This window comes from Tribolium castaneum, chromosome 10 (genome assembly GCF_031307605.1).
Source record: "Tribolium castaneum strain GA2 chromosome 10, icTriCast1.1, whole genome shotgun sequence".
Taxonomy (NCBI): domain Eukaryota; kingdom Metazoa; phylum Arthropoda; class Insecta; order Coleoptera; family Tenebrionidae; genus Tribolium; species Tribolium castaneum.
Genome location: NC_087403.1, coordinates 437,353 through 456,148, shown reverse-complemented (window position 1 = coordinate 456,148; position 18,796 = coordinate 437,353). Strand labels below are relative to the sequence as shown.

Sequence of the window (18,796 nt, the reverse complement as noted above, 5' to 3'; positions counted from 1 at the left end):
TCTATTTTTTCGATTAAACCCGGAGCCGCTCCGGGCAACGGTTCCGGCTACAGAGGCGATCAAAGTTTTTCACTAAAAAAATTCATAAAAAAAAAACTAAAAGTCGTAGAGCATTGCGGTTTGTTCGATTGAATTCTACGGCTCATTTTACATATTATATCAATTTTTCACAAGAATTAAAAATTTAAAATTTTTTGCCTAAATTTAGGGTAGCCATTTGTCATAGTGGAAAATTTTATCCAACAAAAAAATTCATAACTCAAAAACTAAAGGTCGTAGAGCAATGCGGTTTGTTCCATTGAATTCAGCGGCTCATTTTCTGTATTATACGAACTTTTCATGAGATTTAAAAATTTGTTATTTTTTGCTAAAATTTCCTGAGTAATAAAACTTACCTTCAAAGAGGTGAAAAAAAAATTTTTTTTTAAACTCACTCCAGTAAATTTTTATGGACTTCTACATGTCTTAACAACCCACAAAAGTTGTTAAAAGTCCACAAAAAGTCCATATGTTCGATTTTTTGATGTTTGATTTTTTCAATTTTCGTCGCAGTTTTTGTCGGTTTTGGGTACCCGGAACATTTCTCGAGCAATAGCTCCGGAACTATTAGAGATAACCCCATGAAGTGTATTATCGTTGGAAAGCTCTTTAAATTATCTATTTTTTTCAAAAAAGATTATTGTTCTCTGACTAATAGTTTTCGAGCAAACTGCTGCTAAATGCAAAAATTGGTAAAATTTTAAAAAATTCATAACTAAAAAACTATTGGGAATTTGGCAATTTTCTCGATGCCAATCGATTCCCCGGATCATTTTGCATAGGTATGGATCAAAACAGTTCCACTTTTTAGAATAGTTTAGCCGTAAATGATAAAATAAAAAAAATTAAAAAAAAGTTAACACCCCCCCCTTAGAAATCGGTCAATTTTAAAGTGTCTCAAAATCAAATAAAACCAATTCTATTTTATAGATTTCGATGTGCTCTTTCCGATCTAAAAAAGCGTTTTCTCCTAGCTCTTTTAGTTTGGCCGTAATCGGCGTTTGAAAATTGAAAAATTTTTTGCGAGATATCGCCTTGAGTCCTATGCCATTTTGTAGAGTTTTTTATTCCGGTTATCCTCCATTTTTCCGTTTCTCGATAACTCTAATAGTTTCGCCGTAATTAGCGATTGAAAATTGAAAAAAAGTGAAAATGGAAACCTTTTTTTGCGTTTTTCTCGGAAACTGTAAGACTTAGAGCAACGAACAAAAAACCATCTGATAGCGCTTAATTTTCTCTATTTTTTCGATTAAACCCGGAGCCGCTCCGGGCAACGGTTCCGGCTACAGAGGCGATCAAAGTTTTTCACTAAAAAAATTCATAAAAAAAAAACTAAAAGTCGTAGAGCATTGCGGTTTGTTCGATTGAATTCTACGGCTCATTTTACATATTATATCAATTTTTCACAAGAATTAAAAATTTAAAATTTTTTGCCTAAATTTAGGGTAGCCATTTGTCATAGTGGAAAATTTTATCCAACAAAAAAATTCATAACTCAAAAACTAAAAGTCGTAGAGCAATGCGGTTTGTTCCATTGACTTCAGCGGCTCATTTTCTGTATTATACGAACTTTTCATGAGATTTAAAAATTTGATTTTTTTGCTAAAATTTCCTGAGTAAAACACTTATATTTTGCGGCATTTACTTAATACTAATTTTACTTAAATTTTCCAAAATAGGGCAAAAGGTCTCAAAGGGAAGTCGAAAATAACAATTTTGTTTTTTTTTTCGATTTATCTTACTTTTGAACGATAAACGTCCTTATTTTGTGAAACTACATTGACTAAGTTTGGTCGAAATTGACGTTTTTTGATCTCTTTGGACTGATTTTATTATTAAATAACCGAATTATCACGTTTTGTGAAATTTTATACAAATAATACATATATCGGGATATATTACCACCTTGTGTAAAAATAACATATTTTGGCTTTTCTGGTTAGAATTTGCTTTGTTTCTAAGTAAAAAAAACTCACCAATTTTTCGTGATTTTGTCCAAAATGTCAAAAAGTAATACATTTTTTTGCAATTTTTTGGCAAAATTAGTGGAAAAACCAAATATGTCTAAAATTATGTTACTTTAATCCAAAACTTACTTATTTCTTGTAGCAGCGTTTTCTTTGTACACCATTAAATTTTTATTATGCAAGGAATTTCGGGTCAAAGTATCTTTTGTCAAAATATCTTATTGTGAGGGTTGCTTATCTTAAACACTATTATCTGTTCTAAATTTAATAATTTAATTTTTAATTACTGCACAAATTAATTAATTGAGAAGAGAGAGAACAAATAAAAAATCTAGACCAGTTATCAGTTCTGTGAATAGTTAAATATAAAAAAAGTAGTTAATTGTTTGTGACCCTCGTTCTGCCTCATAATGTCCATACAAATCTCCGTTATCTCCTGAAGTCAGGCAGCGAATAACTGTCATTTCTGATAATAGTGATAGCGTTCGATTCGGGCAAGTTGATTTTCACCTCTCAACTAATTAAACGGGCGTCGAGCCACGTTTTCAGGAATAAACCTATTGACTGTACCAATTTATGCTTCTGCATCTGTCCATTGGTCAACATTGACCGTAATTATTACAAAGAACCGATTTTATGAATCATGCTAATACCTTTTCGGCTAGAAATAGGGCACATAAAAGCGGCAGTAGCGAAAGATTTGAGTTGTGACGTCAGTGGCGCGTGTTCGACACACGCTGATCTTCTGTCCATTGTTTCCGTTTTCGAGACGTGCACGTGACCATAATGGCCGACTTATATTCTAATGCCTTTTTTCCAGGTCCGCAATTCGACAAATTTCGAAAAAACGCATAAAAATTTACCCAAAAACGCAAATTCGGTGCTGTGTTTGCACTCCAACGACTTTAAAAGATGTCTCAGGTGCGTCACGTGACGCTCAAGGCGAGACGGGCGCATAAATTAAATCTTGGGCCCGGTCCTGCACTAAACGGGGGGTGCTCTTTTCTATTGCTTTTCGTTACTTTGGTTACACATTCAAGTTATTAGAAATTAGTAGTTGAAATAGTAATGAAATTTTTCGATGGGGTAAAACACCCTGTCTGTAAAATTGATGTGAAAACTGTTTGTTAATGAATAGAATTTGCATAATTATAGAACTATGTCAAAACTAGATGAAGATAAAATTTATTTAATAGAATTATGTGAGTTGGAAAATTTGGTGTATACCCAAATGGTATACACTCCAGAAAATGACCAAGTCTTTAAAGTCATTTAAAAAAAAACATAGGAGTACCTATATATTATTTTATTATTATTTATTATTTTAAGTATAAATTCTTTCAGTTAATGAAAGTATGAAAAAATGTGTAGCATACAGCATACCTTAGGTGAATCACAGACGATTAGTTAGTTTTATTATTTGATCGATAAGACCACATTTAAATCCAAAAACTGTCAAGTCAAATTTCTCAGATTTGACTAATGTATTCGAAATATCATCAAATTCATAAAACATTTTATCTTTAAAGAAATATAAATTTCTATATCTGAATGCTCTGCATATATTTGGAGGTATTCCAGCAAATAATTCTGAAGTAAGGCCGTTTTTCTTTGATCTAAACAAACACTCATCAAACTCAATATACAAAACAATAACTTTCATAATTCATAAAATATATATGTTTTTCCAGAATAAGTTCTAAATATCGCATCAATTCTTTTTCCTTTTGATATTCCTAAATTTTCAATAGATTAACTATTATATCGTCTTTAAACATTAAAACTTGGAAAATCAATTAAATAATATAAATTTTTAACAACTATCTGAAGGTCTTTGATAAATATGTGAAATTTCTCTAAAATCATCTGGTAAAAAGTAATAAATAATCTTTAATTAATTTCGGTTCTTTATCATAAGTCATGTCTTTTAAATTGATTAACCAAACATATTTCTTATAAAAAATATACATATGATGATTTGCAATTAAAAATGTGTCAATTTATTTATTAAAATCACATAAATTCACCAGAGGCTCATGAGTCGAAGACGAATTACCAAAAGTATCTTTTACTCCGACTTCAGGGACGCTTTGCCAGAGTTTGTTTACAGCAGTGAGTTGCTGTGTAAAAACAAGGCCAAATGCTTAAAAAAATACAAAGTGTTCTGAAGGGGCCTTTTTACTACTGAAATTTATTATTTTAATTACGTTATATTGACAGCCAGCCAGGCTTTATTTTAAATTGATGGATTGTGTCATCTGGGACGTTTCCTCCTTTTTATTGACCTAGGCTGACTGTAATTATTATCCAAGCAAAGCTAAAAATAAAATTTCGATTAAATTTTGCTACAAATAAAATTTTAAATTTATTGTGTGCTAATTTATCCGATTTGTTTGGTACACAAATAAAATTCGTTTCTAAACGATGAAAAGCAAAAACATAAACATTGTGAAAGTCGGGTTTACTCTGCGGTTAGGCTCAGTATAATTCAATTTTCATGTAGGTATCAATTTCCAGAAAGCAAATCAGTAATTTTTAATATCCAAAAGTATGATCATACCAAATGAGAGGCCTTTGGTGGTCAAGACAGTCAAGTAAAATTAAAAGGCGTAACATTAAAAGCCATTTAGTTGTTTTTTTTTTAGTTTTTGTAATCGGACCATAAATAAAAATCCTATAGCGTTTGCCGTTTTTCAAAAAATTACCCTGCATATCAGGGCTGTGTTGTAAGAGAGTGCAAATATTTTGACTATGATTAATAGAGAACTTAAAAAGGTCAATAAAGGTCTTAAAAAACAAAAATTAGGTGTTAAAATCTTGTAATTTAGTATATATTTTTCTATATTTTCTACAGCAGGAATAATAAAAATATAATTTTTATTGCAATAGATTCAATTACAAAAACAAACAAAACGAGATGTTTTGAAAAAAACTTAAAATTTTACATTGTACAAAGAAAACCTATAATGATAAGTTCATTAATCGTTGAACCTAAATATTGTTCTGTATTTGCTGGTGTACTTACCATTTCTTTAAATTTGGCTTGTAGTTATTTTTTCGATTGTGCAAATTGTAAGATTGTAGGTCACTCTTAAAGGGGCCCCCTTAGCGTAAATCATTTCATAACATTGGAACACAAATTAGTTTGGCTTTGAAAGCCCATTCTCACTTTCGAATATTTTGATGAAGTTCACCGAAATACTACTAGTAAAGTTTGAAATTACGTTGCTTTTGCATTTTTCGGGTTTTAGTTTAGAATTTGCACTTGACACAATCTCCTAAATGTATGCCAAAAAAACACGAATGAAAATAAAAATTGACATTATTGTGTTTTGTTTTTTTTTGGTAGGTTTATCTTATTTTTAAACATAAATAAAAATTCAATAGCGTCTGCAGTTTTTTTTAAACTCGTGTGGAATAAGTGCATTAATAAAATATAAGTTGATATGTATTTTTATTATTTCTAAAAACGTTTTTATCCGACTTTTTTTAATTTGACATGTAGTCGTTTTTTCGTTGGTGCAAATTGTAAAATAAATCATTTTGTGGCACAAATTAATTTGACTTCGAAAGCCTTTTGGATTTAGAAGATTTTTTTTGGAAAATGTTCTGTTTTCGAGTAAAAGAATAAAATGTAAGAAGATGCAGTCGATATCAGCACAGTGTTTAAAATAAATCAGTAAAAAACACATGGATCATTTTATTTTTAATTTGAACTTGTTGCGAGACACCTGTGTATTTTTTTCCACCCCAGCGCTCCATAAATATTACCGCTTAAAATTATTAAAACGTGTTACACTAGACGAGAATTTTGGTGGAGGAGCTCAAAATATTTTTACATCTCGACGGGAAACAATTGTTTTAAGCAAAACAAGCGTCAGAAGTGTAAACAATCGGACGAATCCTTGACGTCTTACGTGTTGATTTTTTGATACGTGACGGGAACAGAAACACATTATAAAAAATAATAATTTATTCGCTTAAGTATACATAAAATCACAGCCTTGTCTATTTGCAACAAAAAAATTAATAATATTTGCACCTCCACCTCCTCTCCAGGTTTTCATTGACTTCGTTTTCGCGTTGGTAATTGTGGCACATACAGGGTGTGATTTCGTACTCCAGAACCGTGATTTCCGTGGAGACGCTTCCCCGTTCGAAGGTCGAAATGGAAAAAGTCGAGTTTTTGAATCTCTTCCTATTGTAGCGATTTTGGATCGAAGTGGACAAGTTCTTCAACACCTGTCGCTCGGAATTAGCTAATTGGCCAATTTGAAATGAACTGGTACTCACTTTGAGACAGTTGTGTCCCGTCCAGATGAAAAATCGTCTGACCGACATCTCGACAGAACTGTTAAACGCAAATGCAAGACTTTGGCGCCGCGTGCGTTTATATCTCCACTCCCCCACCTATTGATGGTTCGCACTTGACTCTCACCCTCATTCGCTCACCCCAAATTATATAACCAGCAATGAAGTTATTATTCCCACAGTCGGGATTATTTACAAGAGGATTGAAAGTTTATGAACCCGATCCCTAATTTCGCACACTCAAAAAAGCGTGGGACGAAATTTTCCCCGGATTTTTGAAACTGCGTTCATCTAAGTGAATCGTGATTATTGTTGACTCGAATGAATCAGAACCGAACGCGTGTAATTGGCAGATCTACGTTTTATTTGCCGGAGCAATCGACACGTTGCGAAATACAATCGTCAACTTTTTGGGAGATCACTCATCCGCAAAACGATAAATCGAATCGATGTTGACAAGACTCATTTGCATAAATCGACTGGAAGTAATTCGTTAATGTTAATTATAACCATAAAACTGTATTTATTGTTATTTTTCCCGTTAACTCAACCGACAGCGCACTGCCAATTTCAATTGGTTTGGTCTACGTCGCAACAATTCTTTTCTCATAAACTGAATATTTACTCGCGGCTGCCAAATTTATAGCTTGTGGGCGGATCTGCTGCATTAGAGCTAGACATCAGACACCACGTGTCTGGGAGTCATCTTCCTAGTACTGATCATATTTATTACCAGAAATGCAGTTTGGTTAAAATTATTATTAACTCTGGATTACTGGAGTTATCGCTAAGACAAATCACCAAAAACTACAAACAGAATATTTTACAATTAGTTGTAGAGAATAAAAATAGAATTCTTTAGGAGTTAAGTGTGAAAATATTAAATGCATGTGTTGGCGGAATTATAGCCCCAATTGATTTTGGGTTTCCGTTTTTGATGGAAAATTGTACGCAGATTCTGGTGTTTGTATTTCTATTTCTAATTTTAGAAGTTCCAATTTTTAAACTGTTAGAGAACTGGTAATGCCCTAACTGGTGTCCGTTGGTTTATTACTTCTTACAGTTGAACGCTTTTTTGGATGCTTTACAGGATAACACTTCAAAAAACTTCAGAAATTTTCATGTTTTGGTAGCAATTGCAGTGAAACAATAAAAAATTTGATGCGAAGTAATTATCAAGTCGAGATAAAACAATAACGTGACGTCCAAGGTGATGAATAAGGCGAGGAAGTTAACCAAATTTGCTCAAGTCCGGCCCTGTCCCACTTAGTCGAATTTTCGTAAATCTTATTAATTATGCAAATAATTCGGTTTGTTGATGGCTGCAATGATAAATATTTGGCAAACAATTTAAATTAAATAATTTATATTAAACTTTGCGGATATACAAGTGCTAAACTATACAAATATTGACATAAAGGAGCGAAAAATTCCGTTTGAAATCAAGCTTAATATTTTCCAGAATCCAAAAATAGCGACTTTTCGTCTTCAGACAAGACCGCCCAACTTTCCACTATTAATAATGCAAACATAAACAGAACTCATTCAGCAGGTGTACGTATACCTGATAGCGCAAACATGCGGGTTGGTTACTATTCCTATTCCCATTGAATAGAAATAGTCAAACACGGACGGTAAGCTTGGCTTGGTCTTAGTCCAAATCCCTGTTTTGGCCCGAAATGAGGGAGTTTAATTCGCTTTTGTAGCGTTCGTGATGTCGCAAGTGTGGTATAGTATGGACTATGGATAATGGCGTGTGCAGGCCTAGTCAGCCGGACGCTCCTTCCATACGTATGAGAGTCGGCTTCCCAACTATTTCCCACGTTCCGCCACCCTAACCAAGTCATGTCATTACAACCCCATACCCTACGCACTAAACGCAAACGAAACGCTATTTGCATTCGCTTTTTATCACACGTCGATTTGTTTGCACAGCGATACGTTTTGCATTTTGGGATGTTCGAGTGGAAATCCGTGTCGGACTTAATTACAGCAAAATTCCGCAACTCGGCCTTTGTTAAGTGCCGGCATTAGCGCTTCCTCTTTGCCCCCTCGGCGAAGAACACGTGCACGCAACCGTTGCCCATTTTACTGAAATGCTAAAAAATTAAAATAATTGTCGCAGCGCCATTGTCATCCGAGATTTGCTTTCCGCGTGAAGAGTTCGCAATGTCAAACAGGTTCTGATCCGCAAATAAGGGGCCAGGTCCGAAATTTAAATCCATACTGTTTGGTCCAGTTTTACTAGTTTGTAATGCGTTGCGAAACACACAAAGCTTGCAAAGAAGGGGTTGGACCGACGTTTTATTATCTTACGCCTATTCAACCCTTCCACGACTACGCCAATCACCTGGTTTTCGAAATCCGACTTTTTGCACCACTGATTTTCAATAGAACGCGCCGGTATGGAAATTGACAAATCGCAACAAACGGGAAATCAGACTTGTTATTTCCTCAAACAATGCCATCAAAGGGCACATCCATTATTGTACATTTCGCCCAATTTTAGGCCAGTAAGGGTCACTGCCCTTCACCAAAACTTTCGGCAGTTGTGAGTTTCTAAGGATGAGAAAGGAGAGGTGATGTTTGATGTGAAACAGATTATAGAAAATGATTTATTGCTAAATTAAATCACAACAAACTCTCGATCTGACGTGAGATCATATACAATGTACAAAAAAATGCCTCGAGGGCTAAAGTCTATAAAAATATTTCTATGTGGGAATGTCTAGACTAAAAATAAATAAACTCGAATTAGGTACAAAATGACTAAAACCTCCACTCCCGTGCAACGTAAGTAGGGGAAGGCGTCCAAACGTGTCCACTGTCCCCTACCGGAAGGCAGCAAGGTGAAACGGTCACTTGAACACTGAGGCACTATCAATAGGCAAGCTCGGTGCCCCACGGCCTGTAGGGCTTCATCCCTTGCGAGGTGGGAATATTGCTTTGGTTGTAGTTCTGGTGGTGGCTGGAGGTGGGTATGGTGAAGGTGTTGGGGTACTGATGCGGGCTGTAGGCGAGCGCCGCGGAGGTGGTGGTAGTCAGGGGGGTCAGGACGGTGGAGGCGGGGGCCAGCCGGTCGCTGGTGGGGGCCGGGGCGGAGGTCTGGGGGGCCTCGAAGTGGCCCAGCTCGTGCATGTTCTGGTGGGGCAGCGGCTGGTGGTTGTGGTTGGGCGCGGGCGCGGGCGAGGGCGGGAGCGCGTTCAGCGGCGGCGGGTACGGCTGGGGGGAGCCGTAGCCCCAGGGGGCGGAGGTCGACTGCTTGGAGGCGAGTTCGCGCTGCGCTGCGCAGCACTGGAGGTGCGAGGTCAGGCGCAGCCGGAGCGGGTTTTGGACGTCGAGGCCTTCGATGCGTTCCAGGTAGCGGGCCACCTCCGCCACGCACTCCCGGAAGCCCATCCCGTGGTAGTCCATCGCGTACTTGTGCGGGTCGTACGTGAAGGCGTCCAAACCTGGAACAAACGCACGGGTGAAACCTGTTGCCAGTTGTTCCCACGGGTGCGCACAGCTGGCACAACGTTCCCACGCGGTCAACCCTTCATACACCTGCTAGACCCACTCATTTTTACGATTTTATCGACACTACCGGTCACAGGGAAATCACCCGCTCCGAAACGGTGCGATTCAGTTTAGCGGCTTTTGGCCAAGTGATAAGTGTCTTTTATCTTTGACAAATGGAAAGTGATACAAATCTGAGGACAAAATCATAAGCTGTTGCATTTTTTAACTTTTTTGTTTAGTGCTGTTTTTATTATTTGTACGATTTCCCAAATAAATAAATAAAAAAGTAAATAGTAGCTATAAGAGCCAACTAGACCCTTATTACCGGGGCTCGAACCCTGTAAAAATTTTTAAGCCCCGGCAAAATTTGTTCTGTACAAACAAATATGTTATTTCCACCTACAGTGGAACTTCCCAACTAGGCCTTCCTGAATGCTTATCTAAAAATAGAATAGCTACAATAGAAACAATAAGCCCAATTCTTTTTAAACAGTTTTAACAAAATCATATCTCCGTAAGCCGAATTTAACTGGGCACTATATTGAAATAAACGTTAGGTTATTGATCATTTTATCGCACAACACATCAGTTAGCTCTTTGTTTAAAGCATCAATAAAATTATTCCATAGTTTGGGATTTATTCGTCAATGGAGCTACAAGGCAACCGTTCCAACCTGACACCGACATATTTAAAATAATTTTAGTCTGTAGTTTCTTTCAACTGCACATTAAATTTTTCAGTTACTATACAATTAATAAATGTAAAAAATAAATAAACAATAAAAAGTATGAAACCAAGTGTTTTCCTTTTAGTTTTCGAGTTATTAAATGGCACCCAACTACGACGATTTTAATTGGTAAAAGGTTATGCTCAAAAAATGGAAAAAAATGGGCGTGTTCATATCTATTTTTTAGAAACTAAACCAATTAAATTTTATGAGGCAAAGAACAAAACAAAACTCTTTAAATACTTACATTAATTCTAGAAATACTTTCAATAAATAATATGTGTAAACGTATACCACCAAACTCTATTTTATAAACATATAAACAGACACTGCTTATTTTATTTTGTTTCTAAGAAATAAACTTTTTAATAATTTTTTTAATTTTAATGGTATATTTAGCTTCAATCGATCACAAACACTTATTTCTATATTACTGAAGATTTTAAACAAGAAGGCAGAAAATCTCCCTCAAAAATTCATTTTTAGCCAAAAAAAAATCCGTGTATTCCAAACGAGACTTACGATGTCAAATTAAAGAATCAAACGCAATTTTTTAAACTACTAGAAGCGAATGTAGTCCTCACTTCCAATTTGTCACTTATCGGAAGTATTCAATGTTTTTAACAAAACACAATTTTGCCCAAAAAATGGGCTATTATTGGGGTGACGTGACGTGCCAAACAATTTTTACGCCACTTCTCATTTCAATAAAACCCACCTTTCGCATGCAGCATTTTCAGATGATCCACAGTCATTTGAAGGATTTCCGCTTTTTCCAACTTTGCGGAACCTTGTTTTTCAAATGCACTTGGGACGAGCCGTTTCAGCTCCGACAGGGACATGTTTATGCGATCCCGTCGCTTTTTCTCTATCACTCCTCTTCGCTTTTTCCGCGACAACATTTGGCAGCTGTCCGCGTCGCCAGGAGACGTGCATCTGAAGAGAAAAATTATTTTTACAAAAGGACTGCAAATTTTTCTTAAAAGTAACAACCAATAGTAATAATTATTCTATATTTCCATTTAAGACTCATTTGTCTTGGCAATGCTATAAGTGTTGTTCTTTGTAACCAAGACTCTTAGCCTTATTGACCAGAGCCATATTAAGCGGGGGTGCCTTTTGGGGCGGCGATTTGAACTATTAAATATTATTTTTAGTTTTTATTTTGTTTTTCATTTGAGAAAAATATTATGTTCCATTTTAACGTTCTGAGAAATATTTTTTTTCTTAAACATTATAAAGGGCTGCAAGCTCTTTTGCACACCTTCGGCGAATCGTACTCTATTAGTTTTTCCAATTTCTTGAAAACAAAAGTTTTTATTTATTATTTTATTCTTTCGTTCTGATTGAGGTAGTTGTAGTATTCGAAAGTATTTAATAATTAAATGACTATACTTATAAGAACAAATGGTAAGGTACAACTTTTGTGTTTAAGAGTATATTTGATTGTTATTCTAATTCAGATTTGGATAATGATACAAAAAATTTAGCAATTTTTTAATCTCTAAAATAATATCCTATAAAATTCCTGATACATTCTATTATTTTTTAAAGTATGCAAAAATCTTCTGATTCTAATTCTTCTGAAGTTACTAAAATATTGTAAAAAGCTGTAATTTTTGAAAAAATGTCAGGGGCGGCTTGCCAGTCTTAGGCTTGGGCTTCTTCAAGATTGGAACAAGGCTTGTTTGCATCTCTAAATTCAAGTATATTTTGTCCATTTTTGGTTTTTTAATTTGGATGAAAAAATGTTGGGGTTTTGGGCGACTTACTGCTCCTTGGAGGACTCCTCGGAGAAGACGTCGTCGCAGTCGTCGCTCTCGGAGAGGGGCCTCTTGACGGGCCTGGCGACGGGCTGCCAGCTGGAGGCGTTGGGGTTGTTGGCGGAGTAGCCCCAGTGCAGGGGCGTATTCTGCGACAGGGCATGGTCCATGGTGCTCCTTGGGCCCACTCACACTTGACACTTGTAGCTAAGACAGTTACGGAAGCGGACGCGTGTCGGACGTCTGTCACAGCACATTCGCGCGTGTACGACCCACCGTCAAATGTGTCTTACCCTGTTGATCTGACGGCTGCCCTAGCGACGTTCGGACACGTTTTTGCCCCACTCCTACCCCCACCAGCCGCCACACGCGACTCGCACCCTCTTGCTCGCCCCCACGCTGCACCCCTTGGGCCCTCTCTGTCCCACGTTCATTCATTCTTGCAATTAACTAATTTCAGCGCAATTATCGCAGTTTTAACATTGTTTTTGGGGGTTTGTCGCGTCCTCACACCTTGGGCTGGGTCCCCAGGATCAACAGGAAGCGATGGACCTTTGATAAACCTGCCCACCCACTTCTTTACCTGAAAGGGTGACTTCCATCCGAATTCCCTTTCATTCATCCGCCACCGCAGCAGATGCAACTATTATCATTACTAAATATAATAAAGTACCGTAAGTTATTTGATACTTCAAAAAACGGAGCTTCAAGGAGCGAGCTAACGGTGGTGTATTGAAAATTTCGGTTTTTTACATTTGAAAGTAACAGTACTTCCGATTTAGTACTTCCTGTTTGGCCGTCGCAATAAAATTAGTGATAATCAAAACTAGAGCGAATCATTTTGACTCCGTGATATAAATGTGATTAACAATACGGTGGGGTGGCCCTTAAAGAGGGTTGAGTGCACCACTAGTCTATCGTGGGAAATGCTGTTTTCTGGTCGTCACACCGCCGACACGCGACTGGCAAAAGTATATTGTGTTACCAAGGGAAACTAGAACACAATGCAATTTGCAAAGAAAACATTATTAGGACTCTTGCAAGTGCATTGAAGATTGATTGCTGGTTTTAAAAAAAATTGGAAGCTCGAGTAATAGGACCACACAACTCATCACATTTTACACAATTATTAAATCTGTACCTGAAAGCAAAAACAAAGCAAAGCACAAGCAAAGAGATATTTGATTTTTTTCGATTCATAATTAATAAAAGGCACTAAAAGGACTTAATACTTTAATGCCCTAAACATATAAAGTTTTTTGAATGCAAAACGCGAAAATAAATTAAGTCCAAGGGGTAAATTAATGATTAATGCATTGAAATGTAATGAAATTTTTTAAATATTTTATTAGCATTTTAATAATAATAATAAAATAAGAATGAGTTTATTAATACGTAGAAACATTGGTTATCTTATCATAAAAGTCATTAAATAAGAATTTAAAATACATGTAATACAATATACAACAGACAGTACCTAATACTAACACAAACGATATAAATTACACATTACATGCGTCAACTAATATGAGAATTCATTTATCTCATAGAAAGCCTTAGATATCAAAAAATTTTTCAAAAATCTTTGAATTTATGTATACGTAATTTTTTTATTATTTCTGACAGTTTGTTATAGAATTTGATTCTGAATAACTCTACAACTCTACACCGTTACTGGACTTTTTTAACCTTAATTTTTGGAGCATAAGTTGTCATTAAATCTTTAATTTAATTTAAATTAATTAAATCATTAATTTCTTGTAATTCTCTTGAATATAAAAAAGATTATTAAGTATTAAGTTATTATTAATATTATTAATAGAACTTGTGGGAGAAGACCTTTAAAACCTTTAGGTAGATTTAGGAATACAGTAAAAATTTTGGGCTTTAGATAGTCTTATTTTTTCGAATGATAATTTGTCGTTCTAATACTACGCTGGACTTATCAAATTTCAACATCTTTAATTTTTGTTAATAATGCTTTTTTGCATCGTTTCAAATAGAAAATAATTATTATTTATTTAAAAAAAAAACGAACTTACGCGGTTGTCGTTCTCAGGTTCAGAAATGTTTTGTCTTAAATTTATTACAAAAATTCTTCACGTTTAAATATCAATAGATTTTAGAAACGTGTAAAAAGGCAAACAGACTGATCTTTTAATTTTATGCAACAATAAACTAATTATTTACCAAATATTCTCTTTGATTCTTTGCAAAATTCTTATTATTACATTTTTGGTTTTTATCTTTTTGTTTACCTTTCTTTAACTAATATCCATAAATTAGTTAATAAATTAATATTAAATATTAGATTTAAGCCCATATATGGCGGCTTGAAAACATATAAAGTATAAAAAGCATTCCTTGTTTTCCTCTGTACTGTACAAATAAATTAGAATGCGCCAAAATTGTGAAAACTTCACCAAGGTGGCAACACTGTTCAAAATTAGCTTATTTTAGGTGTAATCGGAACTTGTCGTGGACTCCCGACGTCGTTTTTGGTTCTAAATAAAACTCGTACGTTTCCTACCTCTTATCGCATGGTGAAAATACCCTTCCGAAATAATTTGCACTCAAAGAGGAGGTTTTATGGTGGTGTGGTCTAAATACTAGACGATAAACCTGACACGAAAATGTCGGGCGATGTTCAACCAAGAAAACGCAAAGATAAAAAGAGAAAGAAAGGTAAGATATTTTTAGACCGGCTATTCTCAATACGCTAAAAGCTATTTTTAATTGTAAAGAGTGGCATGCTTTTCGTTTATTAATTTATTGTAGAAGAAAGCACCGAACATGTGCCGTTGCAACCCCAGACACCTTCTGGCGCACAAAACGAAGATCTTAATATTCATGTACATAAAGAAGACGGAACAGGTGGTGGCATTTGCGCGAAAATAGTCTTCTTTCTACTTTTCTCAGCTCTTGCGGTTCTTATCGGCTTGATTATAACCGAACATCGCGGATTAACAGACTGTAAGTTAGCTGTAGGTTTTCATCGCCTAAACCACGCAATTTGTAGTGGATGTAGTGGAAACCGAATCCAGGTTTTCACATTTGTTTGAAGGCTGGGTTGATAATAGTTTAAAGCATGATGATCATGGTGATGACGATCATATCGTCAGTTCGGTAGAAGAAGAAGAAGAAGAAGAAGATCACGACGAGGTTTCACACGAAGACGAGGAAGAGGAAGAAGAAGCTGAGGCTTCGGAAGAAGTAACTCATTCGGAAGAAGAGACGCCCCAAACTGAAGAAGACGAAGAGGAGGAAGAAGAAGAAGCAGAGGATAACGAAAGCGGGCTAAAAGACGATGATGAGGAGGAAGCCGACGAAGATGATGAGGAACAGGATGTTGAAAAAAGCGTAGAAGAGGAGGAGGATCAAGAGGATGAAGACGAGGAAGAAGAGGAAAGAGTTGTATCCGAAGAGAAGGCCAGTGAGGAAGTTAAAGAAGAAGAAGAAGAGGTAACCGGTAAAGCGTCTCGGACGGTTCTTAAGTCACATTTTAGGAGGAAGAAGCTGCCGAAGAGCCTGAAGTTGCCGAAGAGAAAGAAGAAGAAGAAGAAGAAGAAGACGCCACCGGAGATGAGCAGAATTCTAAAAGTGAGTATTTCTTGTCCGTTGTCGGTAAAACTTGTTGGTTCTTTAAAGTGTAAATCAGGAAATGCAAATAATTGAAAACTGCTGTATGTTACAGTGGTTGTAAAGATTGGCGTCGGCGTGGCTCTTTTGGTAGTAGCCCACGTCGTTCTGGTTAGAAAGTGGAAGTCTGGTCAGTAGATGCATGCTAAGTGTTTCTATTCCCGTTCAAAATTTCTGTATGTTGTACATGCCTTTCGCTTTTTGTCCAACTTGCACTAACAATATTGCATTTCCTGGTATTAATTCTGTTCCACTGTGATATAGATTAAATTCACGCTGCAATTAATCCGCTCTCGCTTTGGTATCAAACGACGGTTTGTTAATTAGGTTTTATTAAAAGCAAGTCCATCAACTGAAACGCCCCCAAAAGACGAACTTCCAGATCTCAGCCGCAGAAACACAATCGTCGTGCCTCCGAAATACGAAGAGATAGAGCAAGACATTGAAGAAAATGTCGAAGAAGGTATTCGAACTCTAACTCGTCGAATCGAAATAATCTTAGGTTTAATCAGAATATTCGGACGAAGACGGCGAGGTTGAAAGTGAAGATGAGGAAAAACTGGTTAAAGTCAAGTACCAAGAGTTGCGGACGACTTATACCAGATCCCTAACACCGGAGAGCGAACCCGAGGAAACTAAAGAGGAGGAGTATGAAGATGAGGAGGAGGAGGAAGAGGAAGAGGTCGAGGACGAAGAAGATGAGGAAGAATCGGAGGAAGACGATGACGATCTGTTAAAAAGACTGGAAGCCAAGTACGGAAAATTGCAGCGTGAAGACAAGGAAGATGAGCAGTTTTCGTCCTGGAAACGTAATTTAAAGTTATTTGTTTAAAGAACCAACAATTTCAATGTTACTTGTTAATTAACCCCGCGGTACTCACATGTGAATTCGGCAAATTTTGTAGGTGTGAACGTCCGTGAAGACAATGAACCTGAAGAATCCGACTCTGATAAACAATCAGACTACGAGTACGAAAACATAACAAGCAAAGACGACTACGCGATCAAGGAAAAACTCGACGAGGCTCAGAAAAACATCCAAAATGTGAGTAAACAATGCACTTGGGGGCCAACTCAAACCAAACCGATTTTCTCTCCAGGAGTGATTACGGGAAAATTCCATTAATTTCCTAGCTATTTTGTTTTAATTTTTGTAGATTTGATTTGTGTGTAAAGCAGCCAATCGCCTTTGGAGTGTTACAATAAAGTGTTGTTTGTTTCTAATAAATTATTTTGGTACAAATACAAACTTATCAACAATTTTTCCGCACACTCACAATTGTTGATAAATTTCGTAACTTACTAACGGTTTGCTTGTTTTTCCTAATACTAGAATACGGCTTATGCACTTAAGCTTTTTGACGCCCTCCTCCAAAACTATTCCTCTTCACCCAGAAGTCTCTACGGGAAAGCCCAAGCTCTGGACGTTTTAGCTGAACAGAAACGCAGTAATGAATTGTTACAAAAGGCAATTGAAGCTTACTTGAAAGTCCTGGACCTTGATCAGGTCCCAGACATTTTATTCGAAGCCGCAGCTGAGAGGTGTATCAATCGGATGAGATTTATAGGTAATTACTTTTTTGTTTATTGACAGTTGGGTTTAATGGACTTTTAGGTAACTACAACCGTGCTATTGAGGTTCATTACAAGTTAATTGCTCGGTTTCCGCAAAAAACGCACCATCGGAATCAATTAGTGGTCAGTTTATTGACAATAAACCGGTATTTGTTTTGTAATTAGTTTCATACAGTTGGTATTTGTTTTGTTCTAGGGTGAGCAAGGCTCGGGAAATTCTACAAGAGACACTCTCTAAAAACCCGAACGATGGTTTCGCTCTAGTCCATTACGGGTTCATTCTTAAAACAGTTGATAATAACTTGAACGAGTCTATAAGTTATCTCGAAAGGGGTTTATCCACAAAGGGGCCTGGAGTGGTCGATGGCCGCTTTTACTTCCACCTAGGAGATGCACTATCTCGTGTTGGGCGCACTCTAGATGCCATGAAAGTGTACGAAGAAGGCGTCCGTAACAAGCTTTTCCTATCCAAGTACCAACGTTCCCTCTACAACGTGGCACGTCTCAAGGGCCAGCCTTGGTGGAAAAAGGAAGAGACGCCCTACGCGGCCCTTTTCCAAGCGTTGGAAGCCAACTGGAGGCAAATCCGAGCCGAGGGCGTTTCCGTTTTGAGCAAAGACGGCCACTTCCAAGCCGAATCGGAAAATTTGAAAGACACGGGCGATTGGAAACAGTTCGAGCTGTTCGCAAGGGGGCACAGAAACGCGAACAATTGCAGAAAGTGCCCCCTTACGTGCAAAATCATCGAAAGCGTCCCCGACGCCAAAGGGTGCAGGAGGGGGCAAACCAAGTTCAGTGTGATGCATCCGGGCACCCACGTGTGGCCTCACTGTGGACCAACAAACTGTAGGTTGAGAGTACATTTAGGACTTCAGGTTCCGGCGAACACCTTTATCCGGGTTGCTGAGAAGACCAGGTGGGCGGGGCGACCTGCACAGGCGCCAGCAAAAAGAATGGCACCATAAAGCCCGATCACTTCTGTAATTCGGGACATATACGCGGACTTAAACCTCATTTCCCCACTTTTATTACGGAAAGCTCACGATTAAAGTTTTGTCAAGAATTGAGGACTTAAAAAAATCATTTTTGCTTATTTATTTTATATTTTGTTTATTACGACAAAACTATTCGAAAAAATGAAACTTCGACGGAAAACTATTAAAATTATTTGTCCCAAATTAGATCCTTGCGGAACTCCGGGTGATGGAGAAACGGCTTGGGATGTAAATCCATTATGTAAAACAAACTGTTGTCGATTACTTAAAGAAATTAA

At 36.8% G+C, this 18,796-nt stretch overlaps 2 protein-coding genes and 1 long non-coding RNA gene across 5 annotated transcripts in view; 1 reads left to right on the top strand and 2 right to left on the bottom strand.

The window, feature by feature from the left end:
- Nucleotides 1–18,796, top strand: part of Asph (Aspartyl beta-hydroxylase) — a 64,343-nt gene that overhangs the window by 45,235 nt on the left and 312 nt on the right. Inside the window, exons 2-12 of one of the 3 annotated variants that reach the window (XM_064359473.1) lie at nt 14,770–14,994; nt 15,088–15,282; nt 15,329–15,771; nt 15,816–15,909; nt 16,004–16,078; nt 16,289–16,411; nt 16,461–16,757; nt 16,854–16,993; nt 17,282–17,516; nt 17,564–17,669; nt 17,720–18,439. In XM_064359473.1, the coding sequence (XP_064215543.1) occupies nt 14,943–14,994; nt 15,088–15,282; nt 15,329–15,771; nt 15,816–15,909; nt 16,004–16,078; nt 16,289–16,411; nt 16,461–16,757; nt 16,854–16,993; nt 17,282–17,516; nt 17,564–17,669; nt 17,720–18,439 (2,480 nt within the window). In that variant the 5' untranslated portion in view covers nt 14,770–14,942. The remainder of the gene's footprint in view (nt 1–14,769; nt 14,995–15,087; nt 15,283–15,328; nt 15,772–15,815; nt 15,910–16,003; nt 16,079–16,288; nt 16,412–16,460; nt 16,758–16,853; nt 16,994–17,281; nt 17,517–17,563; nt 17,670–17,719; nt 18,440–18,796) is intronic. The other 2 variants (XM_064359474.1, XM_064359475.1) reach the window with 2 other exon arrangements.
- LOC135267268 (uncharacterized) lies at nt 5,962–6,915 on the bottom strand. Its single transcript, XR_010335668.1, has 2 exons — nt 6,300–6,915; nt 5,962–6,248 (listed from the first exon to the last, which is right to left on the bottom strand). It is a non-coding gene; the product is annotated as an uncharacterized LOC135267268 (long non-coding RNA).
- On the bottom strand, nt 8,919–12,643 carry Hey (Hairy/E(spl)-related with YRPW motif). Its single transcript, XM_008192597.3, has 3 exons — nt 12,319–12,643; nt 11,265–11,482; nt 8,919–9,769 (listed from the first exon to the last, which is right to left on the bottom strand). Exons 1-3 carry the CDS (start codon nt 12,477–12,479, stop codon nt 9,198–9,200), a joined length of 951 nt encoding a protein of 316 aa, XP_008190819.2. The 5' UTR covers nt 12,480–12,643; the 3' UTR covers nt 8,919–9,197.